The 26,889-nt window shown below is 51.5% G+C and overlaps 10 protein-coding genes across 10 annotated transcripts; 7 read left to right on the top strand and 3 right to left on the bottom strand.

The window, feature by feature from the left end:
* Positions 1-769: 769 nt before the first annotated feature.
* Positions 770-2,684, top strand: BDZ83DRAFT_715432 (phenylacetone monooxygenase; the record flags this gene model as incomplete). The annotated part of the gene is made up of 4 exons (XM_060511746.1): positions 770-1,320; positions 1,374-1,531; positions 1,584-2,213; positions 2,272-2,684. 4 exons carry the CDS (start codon positions 770-772, stop codon positions 2,682-2,684), a joined length of 1,752 nt encoding a protein of 583 aa, XP_060370808.1.
* A 2,840-nt stretch (positions 2,685-5,524) lies between these two features.
* Positions 5,525-8,947, top strand: BDZ83DRAFT_747077 (uncharacterized protein; the record flags this gene model as incomplete). Its single annotated transcript, XM_060513373.1, has 3 exons — positions 5,525-6,401; positions 6,450-6,681; positions 6,742-8,947. 3 exons carry the CDS (start codon positions 5,525-5,527, stop codon positions 8,945-8,947), a joined length of 3,315 nt encoding a protein of 1,104 aa, XP_060370807.1.
* Positions 8,948-9,308: 361 nt separating this feature from the next.
* On the top strand, positions 9,309-10,333 carry BDZ83DRAFT_333884 (ACN9 family protein). The gene is made up of 4 exons (XM_060502431.1): positions 9,309-9,386; positions 9,444-9,873; positions 9,984-10,083; positions 10,141-10,333. The coding sequence occupies exons 2-4, from the start codon at positions 9,655-9,657 to the stop codon at positions 10,221-10,223; spliced, it is 402 nt and encodes a 133-aa protein (XP_060370806.1). The 5' UTR covers positions 9,309-9,386; positions 9,444-9,654; the 3' UTR covers positions 10,224-10,333.
* Positions 10,334-10,443: 110 nt separating this feature from the next.
* On the bottom strand, positions 10,444-12,831 carry BDZ83DRAFT_565817 (helicase associated domain-containing protein; the record flags this gene model as incomplete). The annotated part of the gene is made up of 1 exon (XM_060503801.1): positions 10,444-12,831. One exon carries the CDS (start codon positions 12,829-12,831, stop codon positions 10,444-10,446), a length of 2,388 nt encoding a protein of 795 aa, XP_060370805.1.
* Positions 12,832-13,378: 547 nt separating this feature from the next.
* On the top strand, positions 13,379-13,738 carry BDZ83DRAFT_747074 (uncharacterized protein; the record flags this gene model as incomplete). Its single annotated transcript, XM_060513372.1, has 2 exons — positions 13,379-13,415; positions 13,488-13,738. 2 exons carry the CDS (start codon positions 13,379-13,381, stop codon positions 13,736-13,738), a joined length of 288 nt encoding a protein of 95 aa, XP_060370804.1.
* A 186-nt stretch (positions 13,739-13,924) lies between these two features.
* Positions 13,925-16,189, bottom strand: BDZ83DRAFT_646645 (uncharacterized protein; the record flags this gene model as incomplete). Its single annotated transcript, XM_060509991.1, has 4 exons — positions 13,925-13,984; positions 14,045-15,391; positions 15,865-15,935; positions 16,141-16,189. 4 exons carry the CDS (start codon positions 16,187-16,189, stop codon positions 13,925-13,927), a joined length of 1,527 nt encoding a protein of 508 aa, XP_060370803.1.
* A 1,276-nt stretch (positions 16,190-17,465) lies between these two features.
* On the top strand, positions 17,466-20,414 carry BDZ83DRAFT_333789 (GTP-binding protein). The gene has a single exon (XM_060502430.1). It carries the CDS (start codon positions 17,684-17,686, stop codon positions 20,297-20,299), a length of 2,616 nt encoding a protein of 871 aa, XP_060370802.1. The 5' UTR covers positions 17,466-17,683; the 3' UTR covers positions 20,300-20,414.
* Positions 20,415-21,088, bottom strand: BDZ83DRAFT_333788 (Rab5-interacting protein-domain-containing protein). The gene is made up of 2 exons (XM_060502429.1): positions 20,896-21,088; positions 20,415-20,821 (listed from the first exon to the last, which is right to left on the bottom strand). Exons 1-2 carry the CDS (start codon positions 20,959-20,961, stop codon positions 20,531-20,533), a joined length of 357 nt encoding a protein of 118 aa, XP_060370801.1. The 5' UTR covers positions 20,962-21,088; the 3' UTR covers positions 20,415-20,530.
* Positions 21,089-21,482: 394 nt separating this feature from the next.
* Positions 21,483-24,359, top strand: BDZ83DRAFT_600473 (Mysoin-binding motif of peroxisomes-domain-containing protein). Its single transcript, XM_060507037.1, has 5 exons — positions 21,483-21,985; positions 22,064-22,251; positions 22,317-22,789; positions 22,859-23,310; positions 23,362-24,359. The coding sequence occupies exons 1-5, from the start codon at positions 21,937-21,939 to the stop codon at positions 24,027-24,029; spliced, it is 1,830 nt and encodes a 609-aa protein (XP_060370800.1). The 5' UTR covers positions 21,483-21,936; the 3' UTR covers positions 24,030-24,359.
* A 328-nt stretch (positions 24,360-24,687) lies between these two features.
* On the top strand, positions 24,688-26,293 carry BDZ83DRAFT_600470 (proliferating cell nuclear antigen). The gene is made up of 4 exons (XM_060507036.1): positions 24,688-25,039; positions 25,124-25,167; positions 25,230-25,659; positions 25,728-26,293. Exons 2-4 carry the CDS (start codon positions 25,126-25,128, stop codon positions 26,066-26,068), a joined length of 813 nt encoding a protein of 270 aa, XP_060370799.1. The 5' UTR covers positions 24,688-25,039; positions 25,124-25,125; the 3' UTR covers positions 26,069-26,293.
* Positions 26,294-26,889: the final 596 nt, after the last annotated feature.

Raw genomic sequence — 26,889 nt, 5'->3', positions numbered from 1 at the left:
TCTGCCCATGGACCAGCCTTGTTCCAAAGTCGTTTGGATACGTGCAGCCACACCATGTGCCGTTGCACCAGCCAAGATTGATAAACTGCCCGTCGTAAATCGGCCAACAGTGATGCCCGGTGCAGACCCCTCCCAGGCTCCTACGACATGAACCAATCCCCAATTGAGAGGACCCGTACCCACTGGCGCCTCTCTATCCGTAGAGTCCACCATTTGGTTTCATGTGAGCTGTCTCTTTTGCATCATCAAAGTCCATGTAGGTATGCCTCTTGACAAGAAAGCTGTGTTGCGTCAGCTCGTAGCTCCCACACTAAGGTGGTGCGGTTATTGGTGTTAGCCGCGGAATCATGGTAGAATTCACCTCGGATTCTGCTGCCTGTCACTAACAAGGACAACGTCTCTTGGTTCCCGCGCCAGCGGATTCACTCGTTGCTTCTTCCTCTCTGACCCTTTCCGGGTTGTCTCATCCCATTCTTCCATGGTAGAGGCTCCTTTACAATTATTGGCTAGTCTCCGTGACAGGTCGCCGCGCTACACCTGCCAAAAGTCCACAGTCACCGCCCGCATCCTCTCTTTCAACCGTATCTCCACCAAGCGAGCAGGAGAAAGGCGCTTGTTCGGAAAGAGATTCCTTGCAGCCACTCGCTGGCGCCTTCCTCGGGACTCAACACCCCTTGGCAACTTCAACTTAGATATAAACCGGTCTCTTCTTCCTCTCGATTCTGTACCTAGGTAGCTCTACAGGCACACAAACCAGCAACTTTTCACAATGACACGGCAACTCCCTCAACTATCTCGTCATGTCGACGCCCAGGGTAGCGGATCCAGTCAACCTACCCGCACCAATACTGCCTACACTGTGAAGGAAGCACCGCTCGGGACTCCGCAGCCCATTCGCATCATCGGGATCGGCGCCGGTGCGAGCGGGATCAACCTGATACGCACCCTAAAAAACACCCTCGGTCCCTCGACGTACGAGCTTGTGGTCTACGAGAAGAACGAGAATGTCGGGGGTACCTGGTTCGAGAACCGGTACCCCGGGTGCAAGTGCGACGTGCCTAGCCACAACTATCAGTTCAGCTGGAGACCAAATCCGGCCTGGTCGAGCTTCTTTGCCCCCGCGGCGGAGATCGAGGACTACCTTTGCCAGATATGTGACGAAGAGAAGCTGCGGCCCTTTATCAAGACTTTTCACCAGATCATCGGGGCGGCTTGGTCAGAGTCCAAGGCCGTGTGGGAGTTGCAGATCAAGAACTTGGGGACTGGCGCCGTCTTTGAAGATTATGCCAACTATCTTATTGACGCAACTGGTATCTTGAAGTATGTACATTGCCATTCGAATTGCGTACTATATTAACGTCTAACTTGCCTAGTAAATGGAGATTTCCGGACGTGGAAGGCATCGCGCGTTTCGAGGGTGCCCTTATTCACAGCGCAAATTGGCCGAAGGACTTTGACTATACAAACAAGAAGGTAGCAGTCATTGGAAATGGTGCGTCCGGTGTCCAGATTGTTCCAGCAATGAGGCCACGTGAGTATATCCCACCCCTATCATGGCAATGCAGCCAGCTTACAACAAGCAGACGTGAAGAAGCTTCACCACATCATTCGGACGCCCACCTTGATTATCCCTCCTCGTGTTGCCACAATGAAGATGGGGCCTTCAGCAGCTCTCCTTAACCAAATTGAGATGGACGAGAACGAGCGATTCTCAGCGACGACGATTGAAAAGTTCAAAAACGACCCAGTCTTCTACAATAAGTTTACAAAGACTCTCGAGATGGACTCCAACATCAAGTTCGCCATCTCTCTCATTGCGGGAAGCCCTCAACAGACATGGGCGCTGGGAAAGACCAAGGAATTCATGACGGCGATGCTAAAAGGAAATGAGAAGCTCTGCAAGCAGCTGATACCCGATTTTCCCCTTGGATGCAAGCGACTCACTCCCGCCCCTGGATATCTCGAATCGTTCCACGACCCCCGGGTCTCCCTTCACACCGACGCCATCAAGAGATTTGTGCCCCATGGTATAGAGCTGGTCACTGGGGAGACCCTCGAAGTTGATGTTGTCGTCTGTGCCACTGGCTTCGACTCATCGTTCCTCCCATCGTTCCCGTTAGTCGGTCGACACGGCAACTTGCAGGACATCTGGTCCGAGCAAACACCCAAAGCATACATGTCCCTTGCCGTTGCAGGTCTGCCAAACTTCTTCAGTAAGTCGGGCTTCCCTTACGCTCACCGCTTCGAAGCTGACCATCCTGCTTGCTGTAGAGTTCCTCGGGCCTAATGCACCTGTTGTGCAGGGTGATATTTTTACGCTTAGCGAGCACATTGCCACTTACATCGCCAATACTATCCTCAAATGCCAGACAGAAGGCGTCCGGACTATCGCTCCGTCTGAAGCGGCCGTGGAGGACTATTTTGAGCACATCTCAGCCATTATGCCTCTCACAGTCTTTGCAGGCGGATGCAGATCTTGGTATAAGCAAGGCGAGGTCAACGGCCCTGTGACAGGCCTGTATCCTGGAAGCCGTATGCACTTCATCCGCTTGCTGGACCGGTTCAGGGGTGAGGACTGGGAGTACACGTATGAGAATGCGAAGCAGAACCGATTCGCATACTTGGGCAACGGGTTCACGGTGCCGGAGATGGCGATGCTCAAGGCTGGAGCGCCGCCTTCCTGAATATGGCGGCGGGGGCCACGGGGGCCAACATTGCCTTGTACATAGACAGGGATAGACGGCTGGATCTTGTACTCAGTGGCATCACTTTCTGGGTGGTTTGCAGGCGTTGATTTCTGGGATGGGTCTAGTTCTATGCATGATGGATGATGAAGCCGATTTGAGTGCTTGACGATTCAAGCGAGTCTAATACCAGAATGGCGTGTGGCACACACACATACAGGAACAGCGCTTGAACTTTTTGATACCATTATTGCTTTTCCCTGCTGCTCTCGACTTGCTACCTGGGCTTCGAGTCGTCAAGTGAGACCCCTGTTTTTTTCTCCTTAAGTCGGAGGAGCCGCGGCCTGCGGGAGTCATCCAATGTCTCGGATGCTGAGCCTCTGAGTGGTTATGTCCAGGCGACTTGGTGCGGCATAGCCGAGTGTTGGTTACGTTGATAATAGCCCCCGGAACCAAGTGACCAATTTTCCCCTAGTCCAGCTGTGTGCTGCCTGGTTATGCAGAGTTTTCGCGGAAGATGCGAAGGCCCGACCAGCTAGTTGGTAACGGCGCCGTCTTGGGTCGTTGGGTTGAAAGTCTTCGTTGCGCTGGCGTCGTCTTAATGTAAGTGATAACTTGTACTGAGGCAACTGGGTGATGTGAATGCCTGCTGATTCCAAGGCATTTAGCTCGATAGTGGGGGTGAGGGGGAGTGTTGGTTAAGGGTGAAATTTCTAAGACGAAGCAGTTCATACTTGGCTTGATGTATAATGGAACATGCTCTCCGTCTTAGAGAACGAGTGCCATCGAGGGGGCGGGAATACTAATCTATAAGCCTCCAGTAGCTTGCCTTACAATTTGACTTGGCTGGAAATAGTTCAACGCTGCACGTCGAATGAAATCAAGCAATACAAGACTGTTGCTGAATGAGTTGCGCTCTGGCACGTCATGATACTATAACCGAGTAACTAGGATGGCTTCGAGTGAGTACGATGAGTTAATGTAGACTATTGACAACTCCGTCTTCTCGAAACCACGCGGCCGGGATGCCGGAGAGTACAGTCTTCGGTTTTAGAGCAAGAGTATCATCAAAAGGGCGATAGTCTATTTTGCAACAGACACATCTAATCCATTACGTCAGTGTTATACTGAAAGAGGTTGATGGAGATCGGATTTCAGACTCTCAAGGTGTATGCTGTTAGCTCTACACCCGGTTTCTTTGAGGCGCGCTCATGTTGTCCCCTACTGCAGGACAATTCTAGGACGACAGTCTCACCTGTCGAGTCTCTAGACATGCTTTGGTACAAACCTATGAGTTGTCTAGTGTGAGTTGACATCGAGGAATAGTCTCGGCTGGTATTATCAGTTTCGCCAGACCTAATGGCATGAGTGACGTTGTGGACTCTAGTGTCCCTCTTTGATAGAAATTGGGTACCGTAAGATCTTGCTTAGTTAAAAAAAAGCCTCAAATAACATCGCTCAATGACGCCTGTCGTCATTGAGACAAAATTGACGAAACGGTGAGCCGAAGAGCAAGCAGCTTAGCCTTCTACACTCTCCGAACTGCCCAGCTCATGTACAGTACTTTTATAAGGCTTTTTTTTCTCGACTACTTGAAAAGTAAAGTTTCAGCCGGATTGATGGTTCCACATGAGAAATGGTTGGTTGGCACGTAGTTTGTTGGTTCAAGTCGATCATCGTAGCGCCACCCCGTTCAGTGGCCCGACCCGCTCCATAAGGCCGGCGCTTAGGATCATGCACCAACCAACTCCGAGTCTCGTCTTCCTCCTGACTTTTGACTCCTACAGATATCTGACCACATATCTTTCACCTCATTTATGGAATTTGAACCACTTCTCAAGAACAATTCCTGATCCAGATTGCCAAGTGAAATCCGCGGTTCGCCTCCTAAATGTCGTTCCCAGTCCATCTCGTTCTGCCTTCGGTCACGTATGTTGGCAGCATGCTGCGCCCCTCCGTTCCCACCAGGGTCTGCAGGAGGGCAGACTGACGATTGCTGCGCGAATGTAACAGTTGCTGTCAAGCCTGCCAACCGAGGCGCACATTTAAACACTCCGCCGGGTTGCCACAGGCTCCCAGGTTTCCTGCGTCTGGCTACATCCATACATAGACAAGTCAACTCCAGTAGTGGTCAGCCGATGAAATATGCATGTCGAAAAGTCGGTGTTGGCAACCAAGACGAGAGATCGCAGGCCTATTGGTGTGTGTGTGTGTGACCATGTCTGCTCCATATCCTGGCGAGTGTTGGGCGCTTAGCATGCATAATGCATCGGGGCGGATTCCAAAGAAGGCCCCTCCCATGGGCTTGATCTTCAGGCAGGTATTTGCACTGCCCAGATGTTGGTTGGGCCGACTGGACTTATTGAAGAAAGGCCACTACCCTCACCTTGGTTTCCTATTGAGTGCTCAAGTTTTGCATTTGCCTGGCTCGAAGGCCGGGAACCGCTATCCTTATTGACCTATTCACTATTTCTTATATTGACTTCATTGTTTCACTCTTGGTCATACACTGCTTGGGATTTTGTTCTAGATTGTCACAAGATGAGCCAAGATGAGCCACTCTATCTTTTGTCTTTGGGTATGTTGCTCCTTGGTCATTTATGAGGCCTTATTTAACACAAGGCAGACGGTGGAGGCATCAGAGGGATATCGGAACTCGTCATACTACACGAGATCATGAAGCGGCTACAGAAGGTGGCAGGACTCAGAGAATTACCCAAGCCTCAGGACTATTTCCATTTGATGGGTGGCACAAGTACTGGGGGGTTAGTTGGTCTTTCCAATACACCGTCTGGCAAAGTTCCGCTAACAGCAGATCATTGGAAAGACTCATTGCCATCATGCTAGGTCGCATGGGTATGTCGACTGAGGAAGCCATCAACGCATACGAAAGTTTTGCAAAGTACGTTTTTCGAAAGAAGAACCGCAGGTGGTGGTGGAACAGAACTTATAAAGAGGAAACACTCGTCAAGATCATACAAGACAATGTAACCAAAAAGAAGCTCGCAAAGACCACGATGCTCGACGACACGAGGGAAAAGGGGCTCACTTTTGTCTGCTCAGCCACGTATGACGCCTACGCAGCCTACCTTTTCCGAACGTACAAAGGGAGCAGCAACTGCGCTCACAATGTGGAAATTTGGGAGGCGGCAAGGGCAACATCAGCGGCACCGACATTCTTCCACCCAATCTCCATTGAAGTCGAGGCGGAGAGGGACCAGTACATCGACGGTGCCGTGACCTACAACAACCCGGCTCGCCTTGTGTTGAGTGAGGCCGAGTCCTACTTCGGCCCGAGGAGGACGTTGGGCTTTCTTCTCAGCTTGGGCACCGGACTTAAAGTCTCCGATAAAAAAGTCAATGTAGTTCCTCAAGGACAGCCTGTAGATCGTCCAGTCGTGGCCAGAAAAGGCAGCGGCGCCCTCTTCTCAAGAGGCACGATAAAGATTCTCAAGCATGCCAAAGCATCGCTGACTGATTCCGAGCCCGAGCACCAAGCCCTAGAGCAGCGTTTCCAGAAAACACCCTACGCATATTGGCGCTTGAATTTGGACCGGGGTGCTGCAGATATCAAGCTGAATGAATATAAGAAAATGGGGCTGTTGCGGGCGGCAACGGAGAGGTACATACAAGACGTTCAAGTCTCCGCCAATATCGACAAAATCGTCAGCATGTTATACAAGAAGGAGGGTATCAACCTGTCTCTTGATGTCGCATGTAAGAATCCTCACTGAACTGATCTGCTCAGTGACTGACTCATAGTAGGCCATGCGGTATCCGAGGCAGCCTCGAAGCAAGCAGTTCAGCAAGAGGTTCGGATCAACAGCGTTGCAAGCCCTCAATTCACTGGTAGACTGGACATACTCAGCAAGATGGAGCGGCACTTTTACGAACGCCCCTCCGGTTCGTCGCCTAGAAGACACCTCCGAATTTGGGGCATGGGTGGAGTTGGGAAGACGCAAATTGCCCTCAAATTTAGAGACTTGTACGGTTCGAGGTACGTGGCGTGACGTTCATCTCAAGTCTGAGTTTGCTTACTTATTTCGGCATATCTTAGATTGGATCGTGTGTTTTGGATAAACGCCGCCACCGAAGATTCTATCTTTGAAAGCTTCAGATCATTAACAGCTGAGATTTTCGGCGAAGAAGCTAGCAAGCCTAGCATCAAGAGAGTTCAGAATTGGTTGGCGCAAAATCAAACTGAAGAGTGGCTTCTTGTCTTCGACAACAACGACACAATCGACGTGAGCAACTTTCTTCCTCCGGGAAACACTGGAAATATCCTTTTCACCAGCAGACGGAAAGACATGTCACCTATCCTGGACGCCAACCAAACAATCCCTATTGACATCATGGACGCAGAAGATGCAGTCACACTATTCCTCCGCGCGTCGCAAAGGCAACAGGCAAAGTCAGAAGATGATGACGACAAGTACGGGCAGGAAATCGTTCACGAGCTTGGATATCTCCCCTTGGCCATCGACCAGGCCGGTTCTTTCGTTTGTATTCAAGAGTGCTCATTCAGAGACTACCTCGACAACTTCCGGAAACGCCGAAAAGACATACTAGGGGACCCGCCTCTGTACCCAGGAGTATTCGAGCACAATCCAGCTGTATACGGTACATTCGAGCTCTCGTATGATGCATTGAAAATGCAGTCAGTGGGAAAAGGTCGGAAGGGCCAGGCTGCTCTGAATGCCCTTCGCATCCTCAACATCTTCTGCTTCTACCACAATGAGGACATAACGACGTATATCCTCAGTAGAGCAGCCACCAATAAACAGCTGGAGACGACTTTCATAAGCGGTGAAGAGGGTAGCATTGCGCCAGTTCCATTGCTCGACCTCACAGAAGAAGGTGACTGGGATTCGACAAATTTCAATGACGGGATTGCGATGTTGAGGAGCTACTCTTTGATCAAGAACTCTCTCCTGAACGATGAATCGTACTCTATGCATGTTTTGGTACACTCTTGGGCTAGAGACCGAATGAAGCCAGAAATGCTGGTCTTCCAACGTAGAGCAGCCCGCGAGATACTCTTCTTTTCCGTCGGGAGAAACAATCGCCTCATCGAAGAGCTCTTTGCCGGCCAGGTGCTGACACATTTGCAGGCATGTCTCGACCATGGAGGCTCGGAGGATATCGAATGGATGAGACGAACGGAGCAAGAAGGCAAATTCGCCCAAACACTTGCGTACCTGGGACTTTGGGACAAGGCCACCGCAGTTCTGGAGCAGATCGTTGCCGACAGGCAAGAAAAATTGGATTGCAATGACTGGGCAAACATAGCGGCATTGTGGGATCTGGCTAAAGTGTATCGCCTCTCTAGCAGGCTACGAGAGTCCGACAGAATTTTCTGTTCGATCTTAAAACTGCTTCCGGAATGCCCTGACAGAACCAAAGTCACCAGGCAACATTTCAACATCGAATTCGACTGGCTAGAGTTGCTTATTATCCAGGCAGGATACTTGCAAGCCAAAATCTTGCTAGAAACCATTATGAAGATAGCAAAGCCACAGGGGTGGACATCTAAATGGTACCACCGCGGCTTGGCAACATTAGCAACTATCCTACGAATAGAAGGCGATACGGAGACGGCTGTCGCCCTGGAGATGGAAGTTTACGAACACTGCATCCGCGACGACGAAATCGAACCGGGTCACCGCAACATGATGACCTCAATGAACAATCTTGCAGCACTGCATTCGGAATGGGGAATGCAAGAAGAAGCGTACAAACTCTGGTGTCATTTTCTAAGCAATGAAGAACGCCTCAGAGGCAAAGAGAACCCAATCACCCTGCAGTCGAAGCGAAACGTCGCCACAGGCTGTGCAAATCTGAAACGTCTCGAGGAGGCCGAGGAAATCTTACGCGAGGTTCTAGAGGTAAGCGAAAGGGTTCTCTGGAGAACGCATCTTGATACGCTGGCGACGATGGATCAGCTGGCGGGCGTTTTAGCCCGGCGCGGTAAGACGGAGGAGGCCACTCGGCTTTGGGAGGAATGCCTCGAAAGTTGGGTGGGTAACCTTGACAAGCACCATCCTCTTATAATGAGGACGACGAAAGTGCTAAAGAGATTAAAGGATGATGATGCTGTTCTTGGGATGGAGGACTTCCAGGCTGGCGGCATCATGCGTCCAAGTGGATGGAGATTTTATTCTGTCAAGTTGGAGCTAGAATTCGACACGCCTGTACTCAAGGAGATTGCCGCCAAAAGCTTGCTTTCCTGGAGAGAGAGGGTTGCACGAAACCAAGGGCCATAGACTTAAATCGATGAATTCCGAGGCGATGTGCTACTTTGTTAGTAGCGTCTCTGTGAGTATCATCTGTAAAATACATTCGTCAAATTGAGGGAACTTTCCCATAATATGATCCAACGAAGGTACGCGATCATCCAAGGCGAATTGTGTATCACAACCTTGGTTCAGACTGTCGCATAACAGGTCAACTCATTGCCCATTTTGCGTCTTGCTGTGCCTCTGTGCCACTAAATAGGCAGAAGATAATGAAGATGCATAACTAATGACATATCAAAACGGAAAAAAATCATCACTCTATAAATACCAATTGCTTTTCAGAATATCAAATCGAGATCTCGGTGTTATGGAATAGCCCCTTCTTCAACGGCCTCAGAAGACACAGTCAGTGCGAACATACCTACACAGAGACCTGCAGGAATACCCACGCATGCAGCTGTCCGAGGTACCGTGTGCAAAATCAATTCTGAGCACTGTATGGATCATCTCACTGATATCGCAGGGGAAAATGGCGATTCGCATGACGAAATCCCTAAACACTACTCACCAGTATCTCGAACAACCAGCATCGTGGTGACCATTGCCATTGGCCCGAAAGCTCATGATCAGACTCGAGATCTAGTGTCCTAAATTTGATCGACTTCGCGATCTTCTACTCACTCAAGTGTCGCAGCCTCCAACCCTACAAACTGCATCACCGCCAACACGGCATTATGCGATCTGCGTCGATCTTGAGGATGGCCTCGGCCTCCGTCTCAAAGGGCAACGGCCTGAGGCCAACGCCGATGGCCCTCTTACCCCCTATTCCGCTGTACCGTCGTCTTCTGCGCGCACACCGCAAGCACCTTCCTTCCGAGATGCGAGTGCTGGGTGATGAGTACATCAAGGCCGAGTTTCGTGCCCATCGCACGGTAGATAACCCGGCGCACTTGGTACGTTCCTTGCTTGTTGTTTTGAAGCGGGTATTAGCATGCGAAAACTATTGTTAAAGAGAAAAGAAGAAGGGGAAAAGCTGGCTAATGATTTCTTCATAATGAACTAGATCGGTTTCTTGACTGAGTGGCAATTATACGCGCAAAAGATCGAGGGCAACTCGTGGGTTGGCGAGAAGATTGACCCCGTCAAGGTTGCCAAGATGAGTGGTAAGTTTCACTTCATTGGTATCTTTCACAATGGCTGACGACTCGTTTTCCTGTCAGACGAACAAATCGGCCAGCTTTATGAGCTGATGCAGGCAATCAAAGAACGGCGTGAGTCAGGAGAGGGCGAGGATCAATCATGATATCAGTGCCTCAATGAAGTACCATCCAAGTCAATAATGCGACGGCCGCGACTTGTGCGCGTTTGTATTACCAACTATGTAAATCTACACTTCGAAGAGAGAAAATGCTTGATCGGTGCGGAGTCTCTACAACGTATGACAGGCTGCCCCTCGTTTGTAATTATAGACAAAACCAAGAAGTCAGGCCTTGCGCATCGTCATCGTCGTCTTTCAGTGTCCCTCAGTGTCCCTCAAACGCCTCGACAATCCAGTCGGCTTGAATGATGCTTACTTTCTTAGCATAGTTTTTCTGCGTGAAGACATGCTCAAGGAACATGATAGCCTCTTTCTTCTGTCCGTGTAGCACACTAGACGGGTGAATGGCAACAACGTGTTTGCCTTGCGACGTGACGTAGCTCGCATCCGGCGCCAGTATAGCTGTCTTGGACACGAAGCCACGAAGGAAGCACTTGAGCAAAGCTTCGGCCTGTTCCGGAGCTAGAGGAGTAAACGGCTGGGGGTCTGGCGGCGGAGCCTCTGTAAGAAGACCTTCTTTGAGGCAGAGGCTACGAAGTTGCCTGCGGATGTTGAGCGCTGTCTTCATGTTGCGAATGTTGACCTTTCTCTGCTTGCACCACTGTATGCGATCGGCGTTTTCGGCGGCGTATTGTTGCATTGTGGTAAGATATGTTAAGATGTCGCCTTCCCGGCGGTAGAGCTCCTTGCGGAGTTCTTCAATTTCTTCGCGTTGTTCTTCCGACTGCAGCTGGTGGAAGATGTCGTCACCAGACGTGATGCAGGAGATGACGTCTATCGTCTCTAGGACGCAGTCGAATTCTGGCTTGGCGGAGGCAAGTAGCACCGCACCAAACGCCGCAGAGATGGGGAATCCGGCCATCTTGCGGCCTGCCTCAGTGATCGTGCCGTCGTCTGCCAAAGCACCTAGTCCATGAAGGCTGACTAGGGCTCGTTCGATGGCTTCCACATCTGGGGTGTCCATAAGGGGAAACCCAAAAATATCATCAATGCCTCGCGCTTTCATCGTCAAGACAGCTCCCAGAACATCGATCCTTAGGATCTCTGGCAAGTCTGTTTCCTCGAGTGTGCTGAATGTACCTTCAGTGTATAGCCTGAAGCACTTGCCAGGGCCTTCACGGCCAGCACGGCCTGTTCGCTGGATGGCGGAAGACCTGGAAATAGGTTTTGCCAGTAATGATTCCATGCCGAGGCGAGCGCGGAATTGCTTGACTTTGGCCTTGCCGCCGTCCACCACATAACGTACACCGGGTACTGTTACGGACGTCTCAGCAATATTAGTAGCCAGCACGATTTTCCTCGTGAACCCGCCCTTAACAGGCTGGAAAGCTGCATGTTGTCCTTCCATCGAAAGCTGTCCATACAAGGGCAGAACTTTGATTTTGGGAACGTTGGAGGCCAGCGTTGCGGCGTATTCCTCGAGCAGTGACTGCGCGGATTCAATTTCCTCCTGTCCGGTCAGGAAAGCAAGAATGTCGCCAGGTAGCGGCTCTTCCATATGGATCTTGAAAATTGCCTTCAAGAGAGATTCCTGAATATCCGGCACTGGCTGGGGTGTGTGTATGGTCTTGACCGGGTACTGTCGGCCCTGGATCTTCAGTACTCCAACAGAGTTGATATTGTTGTCGACCAAGTCGTCACCGCCGCTTTTTTCTTCGGGACCGTTCGCAGAGAAGAAACTTTGAATGCGCTCAACATCTGCCGTGGCACTCATGACAACAACCTTGAGTGGTATGCCGCCGCGGCCCTTCCGGCGACTAAGCAGGATTTGCTTAAGGAATCCGGACACCAGATCCACGTCGACACTTCTCTCGTGGATTTCGTCAACGACAACGGCGCTGTATTGTTTCAAATCTGGATCTCTCAGAAGCTCCTGAAGAAGCATACCTTCCGTGAGAAACTTGATCTTCGTGCCCTTGGGGACCTGGTGATCGAAACGAACTGAGTATCCAACCAGTCCGTCACGGCTCTCACCGAGAGGCGTCCCAGCCTCGCGAGAAACTCGATGCGCTAAAGTCGTGGCGGCAACTCGACGTGGTTGTGTGACTGCGATCATGCCCCCGACGCTGACTTCTCTTGCTTCTGCGATACTGACAGTTTGTCTCCTACACCACGGCTCCCTGACCAGAAACTGAGGTATTTGAGTACTTTTTCCGGAACCAGTTTCACCAACGAGAAGGAGTACATCATTCTGGCGCACCCGAGCTTGTATCTCCTCTCGGTGTGCCCAGATGGGTAACTTTTGCCTGATCTTCAACAAGGCAGGATCTTCTCTCCATCTTGGGCCTCTTTTGTCAAATTTTGGCCTGTCTCGATCCTGAGATGTTTTCGACGAATGCTTGATGAAGGTCGGGGCTGTTTGATGGGAATCATTTGAATCTCTGATCAGTGCGTCTGGCGTGGCATCGTTTTCTGTATCCTGAATAGACCGCAGCTCTTCCGTTGGACGTTGCTGAACTTCTGCTTCTTTTTTCTTTGCTGGGGGGTTGAGATATCCCTCGAGAGAAATGACTTTGTTGCCAACCTTGATCGTATTTTTGCCATTAAGCTTCCGCTTTTTGGAGGCGCGTTCAGCGTCCAGTATAGATGACATGTTGAAGCTGCTAACAGAGTTTGCGATGTGATGTGTAGTCAGCGGATAAGTGAGAAGTGGACGAGAGGTAAGAAGAAGATTTTTATGGGGAGACCGCTGGCTTTGGGTTCGCACCCGGTGAGTTTCTGTTTAGACATCTACCCCGAATTTACACAGGGCACCTGGCATAGGTACCTGACCACCTTATCACAATGGCCGCAACGTCTCCTCCAAGGCCTCTTTCTTAGATAAGGTAGTATGAAATGAGAAAAATTGACAGAAATCTATCCAGTACATAAGCGATGGTATCCTGTAATTGATTCTCAACTGGCGAAATAAATACTCCCGCCAAGTCTCCAAATCGTAACTGACTTTACCCGTATACATTATGTTGGTCAGACGCCCAGCCTCGAAAATACTGTGTCCTAATTGCAAATTGCGTCACTTTGGTCGCTCTCAAGCGTTTCCCCTCACTCGTACCGATACAGGTCACTTGCTTGCTCACGCCTTCTCGCATAGCAAGGCTGGTCTGACATCCTCTCGTCGACACACGATCTTCACCCCGACAATGGCGGACCGCTACAAGCTCATTTACACCGTGCCAGGTTCGGTCTGCCTAGGAATATCATCGAACTAAAACAAAAGCATGCTGACTTTCTCCTCTGGCATTCCAACAGCTTCCCACTTGGTCGCTACCAAAGACGCCGTCTTCGAAACAGGTGCCGGTGCCTACGACCAGGGCAAGTATATTCAAGTGGCCTTCGAACTTACCGGCCAAGGCCAATTCAGGCCTGTCGCGGCAGCGGGGGCAGACCCTCACACAGGTGTAGTGGACCAACTTGAGCGAGTCCTGGAGTACCGAGTCGAGATCCTATGCTCTGACAGAAATGTTGCCAAAGCCGCTGTGGCAGCTCTCAAAAGGTATTAAGTTTAAACTTCAAGGTTCTTCTTGTTTTCGATTGACAATATGCTCTCTGTAGCGCACACCCTTACGAAACCCCGGCCTATGAAGTTTACAAGTTGGAGAACATTTAGTTACCGACCATGCTCTTCTTTCATGTTCTTTGTGGGCATTTTCACAAATGGGTAGTTGGTGGAAACGGCTCCTGGCCATCTACTTGATGCGGTTCAGACGTTCTCTGTTCATTCTGACTCCGTCGTCGACAGCATCGCTCTGGGAAATATGATTCAGCATCAACACAAAACATAAATCAAGTTTAGGGATAAGACTTACCTTTTTGGCAATATTGTTGATGAGAACATTCTGTACATCGACCTCATTCCCTAAAGCGCGGGCTGCCAGGTTAAGACGCGCAGCCGAACCGGAAATAGCGGTGATATTGTCATCAATCGCCCTCTCTTTCTCTTCTTCTTCCTCGTCTTCACTGTCGAGTAAAGTGAAATTCTTCTTGGTTTGTCCTTCTGACTCCTTTTGAGGACGACCAGACAACGACATTTCCCTGAAGGTATCTTCCATTCGCTGGTTGGACTTGAAAGCCTCGTGTCTGGTTGCCTCGCGAACCTCGCGCTCCTGGCGGTGTCGGTCGAGAATCGCCGCATCTCGTTCTGCCGCACGCGACTTGGATGTGAATGGGTTGGCGATGTGAACTGCAAACATGCTTCCATTGGCCTTTTTTAGATCCTTGGCACCCTCCTCCGCCTTCTTGTTGTGGTTTGCCGCTATGTCCATGTTCCTTTCTGTGTTATGCAGACGCTCGCCTTGAGCAGCAAGCCGGGCGAGTGTCGCATTGGCTACGTCTTCAGTAGCGCTCGCGTTTTGACGCATTCTTTGGGTGGCCTGAAGAGACTCATTTCTGATATCCTTGATTTGTGACTTGGTAGCCCGGTATTCCTCCTCCTCTTGCTCTTCGGCTGTGAGCTCACGGGGAGCTCCGTATCCGCCGTATCCCCCATCAGCGCCAGACGAAGTCGTCGGTTGGCCGTACCCTCCAGCCTGCGGCTTGTTCTGCTGGTATCTGTCTTGAGCTCCGCTGAAGAGCTCGTCGCGCACAGCATCGGTGCTGTCACTGTTGGTCCGGCCCAAACCTCCGTAGCCTCCGGGTCCGCGAGCTCCGCCATTGGCACCTGATCGCTGATTCGCGCCGTAGGCGTTCTGGTTGTTGTCGTAGCGATTCGCCCCGTATCCCCCTGCGGCCCCGTACTTTTCATTCCCGTAGCCACCAGCAGGCTGTGGCGGGGGACCGTAGCCAGCACCGGCCCTCGGGCCGCCAGGAAGGCCGCCGGGGGCACCGCCATTGATGGGCACACCGGCTCGTGCTCGTTGATAGGGCGTCATGCCGGCGTACTTATTCGCGTCCTGGGCGTAGGGATCGCCGCCAGCCGGAGCTTGTGCGTAGGGATTGTCGTTGCCCGGAGCAGGAGATTTGCTCTTTCGGCCGAAGAGGGCGGAGCGATTGGCATCGTCGCCTTCGTCGCCGCCTTTCTTGCCGAAGCCGAACTTCTTCATGGTGAGGAGCGATAAAGTGGAACTTTCAGTATTCGTCGAAGTATGGTGGATGTGGTTGTACAATTGAATTTGTTCTAGAAGGAAGCAAAACACAACGTGCCGCTGAAGGTTTGTCTAAGGAAACAGAACGTAAGGTAAAGGAAACGTATAAAAATAAGGAGAAGTCAGGTCGTGGAGGGACAGCACGGTAGATGGCTAGATGCAGGAGGTACGGGCAAGGGACGGGCAGCACCAGCGGGCCCAGCGGGGACCCAGCGGGGTTGGACAAGGGGCGTCCAGTAGCAGCTTAATGTGGCAAAATCGGGCCCGTCTTGGGTGTGTTTCGAAGGCGAACGGAAGTGCCCCCCTCAGGCTTCAGGGTCTAAGCCATAAAACATTCGTCAGGCTTCTAATGGTTTGGACCTGACTTGGGGAATTGGGCTTGGGCCAGCGACGACCCGAAGCGCAACGAATCACATATGCAAACTGCCTGGGTCAGGCCTGGGTTCAGTGTTGCGGGCTGCGGCAATGGAGAAGACATTATCCTGCTCAAGTCATCATGTCAAGATGACAGGGAACGAGTTAGCCACCACCCAGGTACTTCATACCGGCATTTGAGTTGGGGTACGGATCTCCGTACACACTCCGTTGACAATCATATTATGGCGCAAGGAGCGGGCTATACAATGGTGGTCATCATCAGCCTATAGCAGCCCTCCGTGCTCGACTCAGCCTCGAGTCTAGCGCTGGACTCATCGCTTCTCTTTGGTCGCTCTTCAGCTTACTGCGTAATCCGGATGTGTTGTCTTAGTGCCGCAACCAGACTCTGTATCAGACGGCACTGGGCTGAATACTTAAGCCGGTCGCATCTGCATATACCTTACCTAGATAGGTATCCGTGCTCTGTGGTCTCCCACCGTTTCCCATACGCATATTATCTAAGCACATAGCAAACTATGCAGTAGCATTATTACTTATGCTCTGTGAACGTGGAATTATGCGCTGGTTACCTAGGCCCAGGTAATGAGGAGGTAAAATGAGGTCTGATCTGCGAAGCAAATGAGTCCAGCCTCGTCCGGGAGAATGGTTCTGCGGAGTACTTCGACAGTGTCTGTGCCTGGAGGCCAAGCGAATGCAGCCTTTAAAGACCCTAGCTGCATGTGAATGCGGCAAGACACATTGGCTTCCGCCATGTTCCGATAGACTTATAGATTCGTACCTTGTGTTGGTGCCAATATTCACTTGCAGATAGTGGTTACTTTCATTCTGTACCGGGTCCTCGGGTATTACAGAACCAACGTACGGAAAGGGGGACAAAGACAACCCGGCTGCTATTATTAGGTAGGGAGACTTATCGGGGGACCGACACTACCTACGTAAGTACAATGCTCTGGACACCACAAATATGTACAAAGCTGGCCAGAGTCCAAAGATCCAACGCATAGCGAATGGCAAAGTCATTCTAGGAACAGCACCTACAGAAAGAGGATTGCCTCCTTAGTATTCAAACTTCTACGTCACCTTGTAGCTGGACTCTTATTAATGGCAAGGCCGGCTGTGTCATAGCTAGCCAAGCCCAAGATTGACAACATAGGAGCTGAATAGATTGACTCAACAAGCACAGGTGGAAGAGTTTGTGAGCATGTTAGCATGAGTGAGTCTACTTCAGGTAGGTAAGTACTCGCAGCGCAGATAAGGCCCTTCGTCCTTGGCCAGACTCGTCGCTACGGATACTTTGATGCAATTCAACGCTGTGGAGCGTGGACTCATGGAGTCGTTCACCGCCGAACGGTAGGCGGCTGCTCTATGGTGCTCTGCCTTCCATGGTCGCTGGGTAAGCTGGTGATGGAATACCCGCACTTTCCCCGCGCGTGCACTTTAAAGTCGAGCCACTCAGAGAGGTGCCCGTTTCCCATCTTGCCATCTTACCTAACAAGGTATCTTAGTCACTTTGAACTTGACTTCCGGCCAACTGCGTCACACCTCGGCTGAGACTTCTCACCGTCCTTCGAGTCATTGCTCCGGCCAGACTGCAGCGTCAAAACTTATCCATAGCCTCTCTCTCTGTCCAAAGCCTCCAGTCTTTGAATGCACATCCAAACTTCCACACCACAAAAAACAGACCCAATTGCGTATAGATAACGATCGCCATGGCCTTCAACTAGGAATCCAATTGAGATTCCTCTCTGTCACTCCAAAGTCAGCAACAGCGCCTTGAGCACGTCGCAGATATCACCACTCAACTCAATTATCAAAATGATACCGCGCATAGCGTTTCGTTTCTCTGCCCTTTTTACTGCAATAGCTCTTCAAAATCGGCGTTGACATCCATCCCGAGTTTGTTCTTACTCGATATCACGCGCTTGAGAAACTGCCACACATTCGCCACCACACTCACTATCCTATTGCCACTCTTACAATTGAACCATGGCTTCCGGCTCAATATTCACTTTCGATACGGATCCTCAACGGGTCTCATCCCCATGGCTGGCTCCTGAAGACTCGGGGAGGAGGTCCAACTCTGATAATGGACAAGTCCAGCCGGGGCACCTCTCAGACTACGGCGTCACCAAGTTGGAAGCAGAGCCGCAAGAAGGTCCTACCGAATACAAGCTTCATCTCTTATTGCGGCCAAGACGGACGTACACCGCTATGAGCACCATATCTTCCACCCATAACTCCAGAATTCCCGCCAGCCGCTCAAAGATTGCAAATGCTGCCCTATCGGCCTCCAGCCAGAGCCGACAGGTCCGCCTACAACAACTGACCACGCAATTGCTTTGGAGGCTCCAGCAGTCATGTGCATACCATGCTCTGAATCCCAAGGACCTCATCATACCGAAATTACCCGATGATACGGACGACTTGAGCCAAGCGATGACTCCGCAGAAACCACTCCCAGGCTTGGAAGAATCTCGTGGAGCATTGTACGAGATTGGTGTTGCTGATGACGGGACTCTGGTGGGGCTTACCAAAGACGAAATGGACGAGAGCACCACGACACTCAAGGTCATGGCAGCTACGCTGGGCTGCCGCGTTGAAATCCTACGCCATGTAATTGTTGGCGAGTGCGAGTGGCTAGAGACGTCCGAGTTGGTGGATAGCGTGGCCACTCAACCTGCCCAAATTGCTCGACAGGCAAGACTCTGGGTTGTAGAGGCTCTCGTTACTCCTGACTACTCAATGAAGAACCGTCACCCAGATGGCTCGGCAGAGGGGCGTCGCGAAGCGAAAGAATCGCCAAGGGCTACCGAGTCTGTTGTGCAACCAAGCAGAGGGCGCTCTACCACGGGTCAGCTAAGGATAACGCTTACTGGACCAACAACGTCCGGGAAATCTACTTTGCTGGGTACTCTGTCTACGGGAACTGTCGACAACGGCCGAGGGAAAAGCCGGATCAGCCTCTTCAAACATCGACACGAGGTCGCATCTGGACTCACTAGCTCTGTAGCACAGGAGCTTATCGGCTACAAGGACGGCGTCATATTCAATTATTCGCAGGATCACGTTGAGTCGTGGATTGACATACACGACAGTGCTGAGAATGGTCGCCTGGTCTTTGTTTCCGATTCCGCCGGCCATCCCCGTTACCGCCGGACCATCCTCCGCGGTTTGTTCGGCTGGGCTCCGCAGTGGACTATTCTCTGTCTGGCGGCAGACGATGCGGACGCGAGTTCGACAAAAGACGGAGCGAGTTCCAGTGCCAATGACGTCCTTGGCGTCGCAGGGGCTGGCGTTGATCTTGCTAAAGCTCATCTCGAGTTATGCCTAAAATTGAAGACTCCTCTGGCTATCGTCATCACAAAAATGGACCTTGCAACCAAAGCCAGTCTGCATCGAATTCTTGGACAGCTCTTGACACACATCAAAGCAGCGGGCAGAGTCCCCAAGATCCTCCAACCAGCTCAAGGCAGTGTTCAGGAATGGACAGCTGTTCCTTCAGCAGATCTCGACAAGGTGAAGGCTGTCACCACAGAGATGAATCGGGATGGAGACCTCCTCAGATTTGTTCCAATAATACTTACCAGTGCTGTCAGCGGTGCTGGTATTGGGATGACACATGCCCTCCTAGAGAGCCTCCCCCTGCCACCAGTCCCTACTGCCAACGACTACGTCGGGATGGCATTGAATCCCGAACAGCCGTCGTGCTTGTTCCACATTGACGACACTTTCAGCCTTCCTGCGTCCTACGCTTCTCTTGCTGAGAATCCCAACCAGAATGACATGGGAACAGTTGTATCCGGATATCTACGTTTTGGCCAGCTTTCGGTGGGAGACAGCATCATTGTTGGACCATTTCCTTCCGGCGAGGACGATTTCAAAGGCATGACGCCGGAGGACCGGGCCTCTCCTGGCAATTATGGGCTGTCAATATCCCACCCATCGTCGGCAGAACTTGCCAAGATTGCAATTCGCAATACAGTGGCAGCCTCCACAATCCAAGGAGAATGGCACAAAGCCAAAATTGTCAGCATACGTAATTTGCGGCTCCCCGTGAACACACTTGAAGCTGGTCAAGTCGGCACCATTGGAATCGTCCTGGAAATGCCCAAAGAGAAATCGGCAGAAGCGGCTTTCGAGACACCGTTGGCAGCTCCTCGAATCCGGAAAGGCATGGTCCTGGCCATTCCATCCAAACATATGGCGGACACTGGCATGTCTCTCCAAGCAGCTAGTGGACTTACGGTGTCATTCAGAGACCCCAACACTGCATCGCTGGCGTACGGGTCTCTTGTTAATGTTTACGTCGGTAGCGTTCGGGCGGCGGCCCGAGTCAAGGGTGTTTCCAGACTTGCCTCAAGGAATGGCTCGAATAAAGCCAAGCCCGAAGAGACTGAAGATATCTTCGACATGAACGAACATGACGAATCAGCCCCTACATATGATCTCGAGTTCTCGGGGGGCGTTCAGGTAACATTGGAGCTGCTGACCAGTCGAGAATGGGTCGAAATGGGTTCTCAAATCCTTGTGCTCGAGGGAGGCCGCAATGATAGATCTGGTTTAGAGGGCTTCGTGGGAACTGTCGTCGAAATTGTGGACTGATTCTTTTCTTGCGTTTTGCGTTTGCGTTTTGCGTGGGAATTTTGTTTTGATTAGACTTTGTAGCGGCGTTGTTGAGCATGTTGCCACATCCTTCACTTTTATCGTTATACCAGCGTTATCATGTTCCTTTTCAGATTATGGTTCTGCCATGATATATATCTGCGACTAGACCCATATGGTGGTTCCCCAACGCCTGACGCCAGAAATGCCCCCTTGACTATCCGTATCTCATTATGCCCTCACCAAACCGTAGAACAATGTCCAGGTGAGAATGAAACCAGAAAGACCTCCGAGCAGCCCACTCGTCCAGAAGTCGAATGGTCCCTTGAAGTAGCGGCTCGTGCTGAGGAACGGAAGACCTGCTGATGTCGATTCGGGAGCGATGCGCAGAACATAGAACAAGGCGGCGGTAATGAAGGAGAAAACGAGGTAGAAGAGGAAGCCGCTGTACGATTCGAGACCGAGGATGCCGGCCGCGACACCGAAGAGGGATGCTGAAAGACTCTGCAAGTTTGATAGGGTCTGCAGAAGGCGCGATATGGTTAGCGACAAAGATTACGTCGGCCATTGAGGTCAGCTTCAGGGACCTATCCCACCTTGGTGTTGTGCATCACGGATTCCTGCACAATGGGGGAGATTTGGTAGTCGCGTTCCGACGGCATCGTTGCGGTATTGCTGATATGGGGTGCACGGTTATCAGGTCACCAGAGAGCTCGTGTATTATCAGGGGGGCAACAGAAGATCTCAGGTCTCGCGGTCGTATCTTTTCCGTGGGCGATGCACTTCGTGTTTGGAGGGTCTATAAACTAGCTTAGGTGGTGGTGTCTGTTCTGTTCGTAGAGCTCTTCCGTCATAAAGCGGGCTGCGGATTAGGTAATGCTAGCTTCCAAACGAATAAGGTATGGTCAGTTGGGGATTTGGCAGGTCACTGGCTCTCTGGGTATGAATCCTTACCTAATCCCACGAAGGAAAGTTGGAGATCGGTTTACGGTATGATAATTTTCCAGACTAACTACCTGCCCATCCAATCTTGCGTTAGTGTCCCCAGATCGGTGGGTGGAGAGTCATGTCGGTCTCGGCTCCGCTCTGTGTCGTCCCATCCAATGTACCAAAATTAAAAATATGCAAATAATAATCCCCAGGTACGCAATACGTGATGCACAAGCCACATTCTCGGTGCGCAAGACCTCACCGCGACACCGTTAGAACGCTCCGTTAGCTGGGGCAGATCATATGCAACCACCCCACCGAGGTTCCGACTTTGTACCCCTAGCACCTTAATCGGTTACAGGGGTCCAGTTTCCTTCCCCATTCGCGAGCGGGCTGGTCACTCTCGGGTCGGCGCTTTGAGCGAACTCTCCCTTCCCCCCTGGTGCGCCCTCCGCAATCACAATACGTATCCGTACTCCGTACATACAATCCGTATATATCCCCCGAAGCACCGTCTGCCTACTAGAGAGTAGTGTTTGCTCATGTTTTGCGTTTCCCTTGAGTCTTCTAATCATTAGTCGACTACAACACCTCACCACCCTTCACACCGTTCACGATCCCACGACGCAGCGGCCAGCGCGACGACTTGGGGCGACAGATGGCCGTGCTGCTTGCAGGTGCCTCCTCAATACTTGCCAGGTCGCTAGATGGAGCCTGTTGTGTTTGATCAGTCGCCGCTCGCAGAGTACCTTCGTGGTGAGTGCAACTTTCTCATAGGCGAATACCCGTCATGCCATTGAGCTCGCCTACTGATAATCTGCGCGCATGCTGTAGACGAAGGCGAAGAGGAGCAGGCAGGATGGGCGCACGACGATCCAACCTACGATGTGTCGCCTCCTTCGAGCCCTGAATTCGCGCCGACAGGTCGGCCGATGGTGAGGTCGAGATTCCGCAATAATCCCCTCAGAGTCGACATACCTACCAAAGCGGCCTCCGACAAGTCTTACAGACTCAGCTATTCGGTGCGCAATTCAAAATCCCCTATCTGTTGGCACGTGGGGAAATTACTGATGTGTGTCCTTTCCAGACCGCGGTAGCATCCAGGATTGACCGAGCCGACAACTCCAAATTCCTCGAGCAATTTCGCTATACTATTATCGCATCCCAGCTATTGAGTGGGCACTCCATATTATCCCAGAACCATGCATCATCCCGGTCCGCCAATATGGCCATTGACGGAAACCCGGCCGACAAGTTGCTGGATTCAACGAGCGCGGTCGTCGTCGTTCTAGGGGCATTGGCTCTCGTCGTCTCGATCAACTGGCTTGCAGGAACAGGGCCATTGAACAAACGGCGCACTTTCGTCATTCTGTTGGTTTTTGTGATCGCTGCAGGGATCGCCCATGTGTTTATGCGTAGACAATGGCTGAGGTACAGACGGCTCCAAGCACTGTCAGAGGTCACTGCGTTTGTTTCAAACTCTCAGGAATTCGACAGCGCGACTGGCGCAGCGATTGCTCTGGTGCAAGAGGTGGAACTTGTTTCCAGAGGTTACCGTCTGTAAGTTCAGTTTTTCCTCTGGCCCAGTAGCTGGCGAGAAAGTCCGTGATGCGCTGACACAAACTTTAGGAGTGCGCCTCTTCCGCCCATCAGTCGCATAGAGGATCGCTCACAGACTCGCAAGTGCGTGCGCCTCCGCAGGGCTCTGAGGGCGTGCTTCGCGGATGTCATTCCCGCATACGATCAGACCGTGGCGGTAGTGAAAGGGTTCTCGGAACAACTCGACCTCGAGAAGTACTACGATATTTACGATATTAGCGATTTCGACATGTCCGATGCTCAGCAGGGCTTCAAGGAGGATGAGTTTGAGGATACCGAGTCTTTGAGGACGCTCAAGATCCTTGCCGCACGGTTCCACACCATCCGAAAGATGTTTCTGTGTGCATTGCTAGCTCTGGACGCGAGCGGTGAGAGTGACGACCTCTTGAAATGGACTACCACAGTAGAAGCGGTGCGCACTCTCAATACGGCCACCCAGAGGGCATTTGACAATCTGAAAAGACTTCTGAGCGACGAGGAGTGTAAGTGGTCTTTTCACCTCACTATGGGGCGTGTTGACTGACGTTCTCAAGCATTCCCACCACCGCCAACTCCAAAGATGCCATTAACACCTGGTCGTGAGAGATGGAGATCGCAATTACGCAAACTCAACTCTTTGTCCAGCGGTATTCGCGGCTTACAGGCTAAATTGACGCTGTTGAGGGAGGAGTCTGACCGAAGCCTCAATGAGTCTGACGACATTTCCGAGCTCGGATCCAACCTAATGTCACAGTATGAGTCCATAGGGGCTGACCTGAAGATACTGATGCAGGCCTGGGAGGAAGGCAAAGCGGCACTCGCTCTGGGTATCGACCGGAACGAAAAGCGACTTTCTTCCATGAGCACACTGTTGTCTCCGACCAGCTCTCTCAGTGGGCTCACGACGGTCGACGAAGGAGGCGGAGCAGCCGAAGCCCTGAAAGCCTTGAACGGAGAATCCCCCTCAAGCCTAGACTTTAGCAGCACAGGGGAGCCCGATACGGAAGAGATTTTTGAGGCGGTCGCTAAGCCGTTCCGGCCCCGCAGCTTATTGACGAGAGACGAGCGCATCGTCAAGATGAGAGAAGACCGGGAGAAACGAGAGATCGCCAAGGAAAAAGCGGATGCCAACAAAGGCATGCTCAAGGAACTTGAGATGGTCATCAACCTCCGACCTCGTCCACGAGCCGGGACGAATCCATCACGCATTGTCTCGATGTGATGAGGATATGACATTTGATGACGGATATGGCGTTCTGGTGCAGACGACTCAGCTAATCACAGTCATTTGAATCTTTGTTTTCCTTTTCTGTTCTTGGTTTCTGATACATAATCTCTGCAAACACATTCACACACGGGATGCATATAGAAGGGGATTTCAGGGAATCCGGATGGGAGGTATCGATCGCTTCCAGTTGACCCATCTGTATTGTATAATGACACTCATGCCCAGCATGATATCTGGTGCAGGCTCAGAGATCGGGCCGGATAACATGTTCAGACTACTTTTAGTATTACGAGCAAAAAAAATAGTATCTACTAGGGAACCAAAAGCCAGAGAAACGAATAGCCCGATTGTTTGATCTGTACTTTGTTTTGTTTACATCTTCACCAGCCACACAGGGTAGCAACAACTCCAGTATTTTGCACCGTTTTTATGGCTATGTCCAGTGGTTGCCATCCGGAGCTTGAACAAAGAAGCCCGGTCGTCAGGGAGAAGAAAGGGGGAGCCACGATTCAGGGGCTTGGAGCATCAGCGGTACCTGTACACCCCTTGTCAAGTGGAGAGAGCTCGGTGAGCCCGGACCAGCTGCTATCTCAGGAGGGCGTGGAGGGCAAAATGCGCCTGCCAGGCTACTCGCTTGTCCTTCCATTCGGATACGTAGGTGGACGGTGCACGAGCCATCCGTCAGCGATCAAAGACGGAGCGGTCGCTGGCTGGCGTGCCTGTGAGTGAGTGTTCCTGCCCCCCCGCGCGTTGTTGGCGTTGAGCCCTATTAAACGCTTGACGCGTCGTTCCCTCGCCAGCCCACTACGACGCGCGACCGTGTTTGCCCATTAAAGTGCTTTCCGCGACAAGACCTTCCACCATTCATCAACCCCTCAACCACAGACTTGACGATCTCAACTTTTGCAACAGCTCACCATCATCTCTGCGCCTTCCCTTCCGCTTCTTTGATACCCGAAGATACCCCTCTGCTCTTTTTCTTTTCACAAACATATAATCAGCCAGTACGTCGTACCATCCACACAATTTTTCTTTCTTCTTAGTTCCCCCAGTTCCCGATCCAAGTGCATGACGCTGACATTTCGCAGAGATGTTGGAAGCCAGACTCGACCAGGCCGATATCCTGAAGAAGGTAATTCTTCCCTACTTTCATTCGATAGTCATTGCTGCTGGTTCTTTGACTAACCTGTCCAGGTTGTCGATGCCATCAAGGATCTCGTTCAGGACTGCAATTTCGACTGCAATGACTCCGGCATCATGCTCCAGGCCATGGACAACTCCCACGTTGCTTTGGTTTCCATGGCTCTCAAGGCCGAGGCTTTCTCTCCCTTCCGCTGCGACCGCAACATCGCCCTCGGCGTCAACCTCGGCTCCTTGACCAAGGTCCTCCGCGCCGCCCAAGGCGACGACATCCTGACGCTCAAGGCTGAGGATGCCCCCGATAGCCTGAACATCCTCTTCGAGAGCTCAGCCAACGACCGCATCAGCGAGTACGACCTCAAGTTGATGGACATTGACCAGGAGCATCTGGGTATTCCCGAGACGGACTACGCCTCCACAATCACCATGCCTAGCAGCGAGTTCAGACGCATCTGCGCGGACTTGATCGCCATGAGCGAGTCGGGTACGTGGCACTGTCCCTTCTAACCTGGTTCTCTAAAAATATAAATTCTAACTTGCTGCCGTTTACAGTCACGATCGACGCGAGCAAGGACGGCGTCAAATTCGCTGCCAGCGGTGACATTGGCAATGGATCCGTCACTCTGCGAAGCCACACCAACGTGGACAAGCCCGAAAACAACGTCGACATTGAGCTCTCTGAGCCCGTCTCCCTGACCTTCTCTCTCAAGTACCTCGTCAACTTCTGCAAGGCCGCCGCAATCTCCAAGCAAGTCAAGATCTGCCTCTCCAACGAGGTACCGCTGCTTGTCGAGTACGCTCTGGCGGGCTCAAGCTACCTGCGCTTCTACCTGGCGCCGAAGGTAAGTCTAGTCTCTTTCTTGACGCTCAACACCATCAAGAAAAAAACCTAACGTGCATCCTAGATTGGTGACGAGGAGTAAATCGGCGATTAACGACGGAATGAAGTTGATATTGCTGGCGTTGCACGGGATCATGGACGGGGCAAAGGGCCTGTCCTTTTTCACTCTGGATTGAGTTTTGCATGTTCTAGAGAAGATACGCAATACGTTGGTGAAGGAAGAGCAAAAAGCACTTTTTGGGACCACGAAAAATAATGAAATAACTGTTTCCGCCTACCTCACACATGAAGCAATGGGTCCATGAATTCTGGTACCTCGTGTGCCTGCCTCTCATCGAGTCGTTTACTGGATTCTCTCAATTGAAAGAGTGCGCCAGCTGAGAACAGCTGCAATGAGGCGACCTGCCTTCCCGTCAGAGCTTTCCAATCTCGGGCTAGTGCGGGGTTCTTCGATGCGCCCTTTGGCTTTTTGGCGGGGTCGATTTTTTCCCTGGAAATGTTACGTCGGGTTGGGCGGACATCGGCTGTCGCAACGTCAGAGTCAGAGCAAGAGCCACAGCCAGAGCGGGAATTGCGAAGCTAACGAAGTGGAAGAACCTGGAACCGCATTACACCCGTTTGGATCCTTTCTAATCTCACTTAGTCACTCCCAACTGTTGTCTCTCTCTCTCGACCTTACACAAGATCAAGAGATACCTCCGGAGTAGATAGACATCCGGGTAATTGCGCCGATACAGGACCTATTACTTTGCCCAGACTTTCGATTTGCAACGCATCGAGTTTGTTTGTCTTATTTCTGCACCATTCTTCAACACAACACTCCTTCTCATTGTCCAACATCTGTAATCTTTCCGCGCTTCGGCATCTTTCCCG

Source organism: Colletotrichum acutatum (assembly GCF_030867785.1).
Source record: "Colletotrichum acutatum strain CBS 112980 chromosome Unknown BDZ83scaffold_5, whole genome shotgun sequence".
Taxonomy (NCBI): Eukaryota; Fungi; Ascomycota; class Sordariomycetes; order Glomerellales; family Glomerellaceae; genus Colletotrichum; species Colletotrichum acutatum.
The sequence above is the reverse complement of the archived record's forward strand: the minus strand, read 5'-3'. Positions and strand labels throughout refer to the sequence as shown.

What these genes read in the sequence shown, in the direction of transcription:
- BDZ83DRAFT_600470 (XM_060507036.1), top strand. Translation starts at nt 25,126, where the DNA reads ATGTTGGAAGCCAGACTCGACCAGGCCGATATCCTGAAGAAG. An exon ending in AGGCCGATATCCTGAAGAAG is followed by an intron (nt 25,168 to 25,229) that starts GTAATTCTTCCC and finishes TAACCTGTCCAG; the next exon opens with GTTGTCGATGCCATCAAGGA. An exon ending in GATCGCCATGAGCGAGTCGG is followed by an intron (nt 25,660 to 25,727) that starts GTACGTGGCACT and finishes TGCCGTTTACAG; the next exon opens with TCACGATCGACGCGAGCAAG.
- BDZ83DRAFT_333788 (XM_060502429.1), bottom strand. Translation starts at nt 20,961, where the DNA reads ATGCCGTCGGAACGCGACTACCAAATCTCCCCCATTGTGCAGGAATCC. An exon ending in CCGTGATGCACAACACCAAG is followed by an intron (nt 20,822 to 20,895) that starts GTGGGATAGGTC and finishes CGCCTTCTGCAG; the next exon opens with ACCCTATCAAACTTGCAGAG.
- BDZ83DRAFT_333884 (XM_060502431.1), top strand. Translation starts at nt 9,655, where the DNA reads ATGCGATCTGCGTCGATCTTGAGGATGGCCTCGGCCTCCGTCTCAAAG. An exon ending in TAGATAACCCGGCGCACTTG is followed by an intron (nt 9,874 to 9,983) that starts GTACGTTCCTTG and finishes ATAATGAACTAG; the next exon opens with ATCGGTTTCTTGACTGAGTG. An exon ending in CAAGGTTGCCAAGATGAGTG is followed by an intron (nt 10,084 to 10,140) that starts GTAAGTTTCACT and finishes TTTTCCTGTCAG; the next exon opens with ACGAACAAATCGGCCAGCTT.
- BDZ83DRAFT_333789 (XM_060502430.1), top strand. Translation starts at nt 17,684, where the DNA reads ATGGCTTCCGGCTCAATATTCACTTTCGATACGGATCCTCAACGGGTC.
- BDZ83DRAFT_600473 (XM_060507037.1), top strand. Translation starts at nt 21,937, where the DNA reads ATGGAGCCTGTTGTGTTTGATCAGTCGCCGCTCGCAGAGTACCTTCGT. An exon ending in GCTCGCAGAGTACCTTCGTG is followed by an intron (nt 21,986 to 22,063) that starts GTGAGTGCAACT and finishes CGCATGCTGTAG; the next exon opens with ACGAAGGCGAAGAGGAGCAG. An exon ending in GTTTCCAGAGGTTACCGTCT is followed by an intron (nt 22,790 to 22,858) that starts GTAAGTTCAGTT and finishes CACAAACTTTAG; the next exon opens with GAGTGCGCCTCTTCCGCCCA.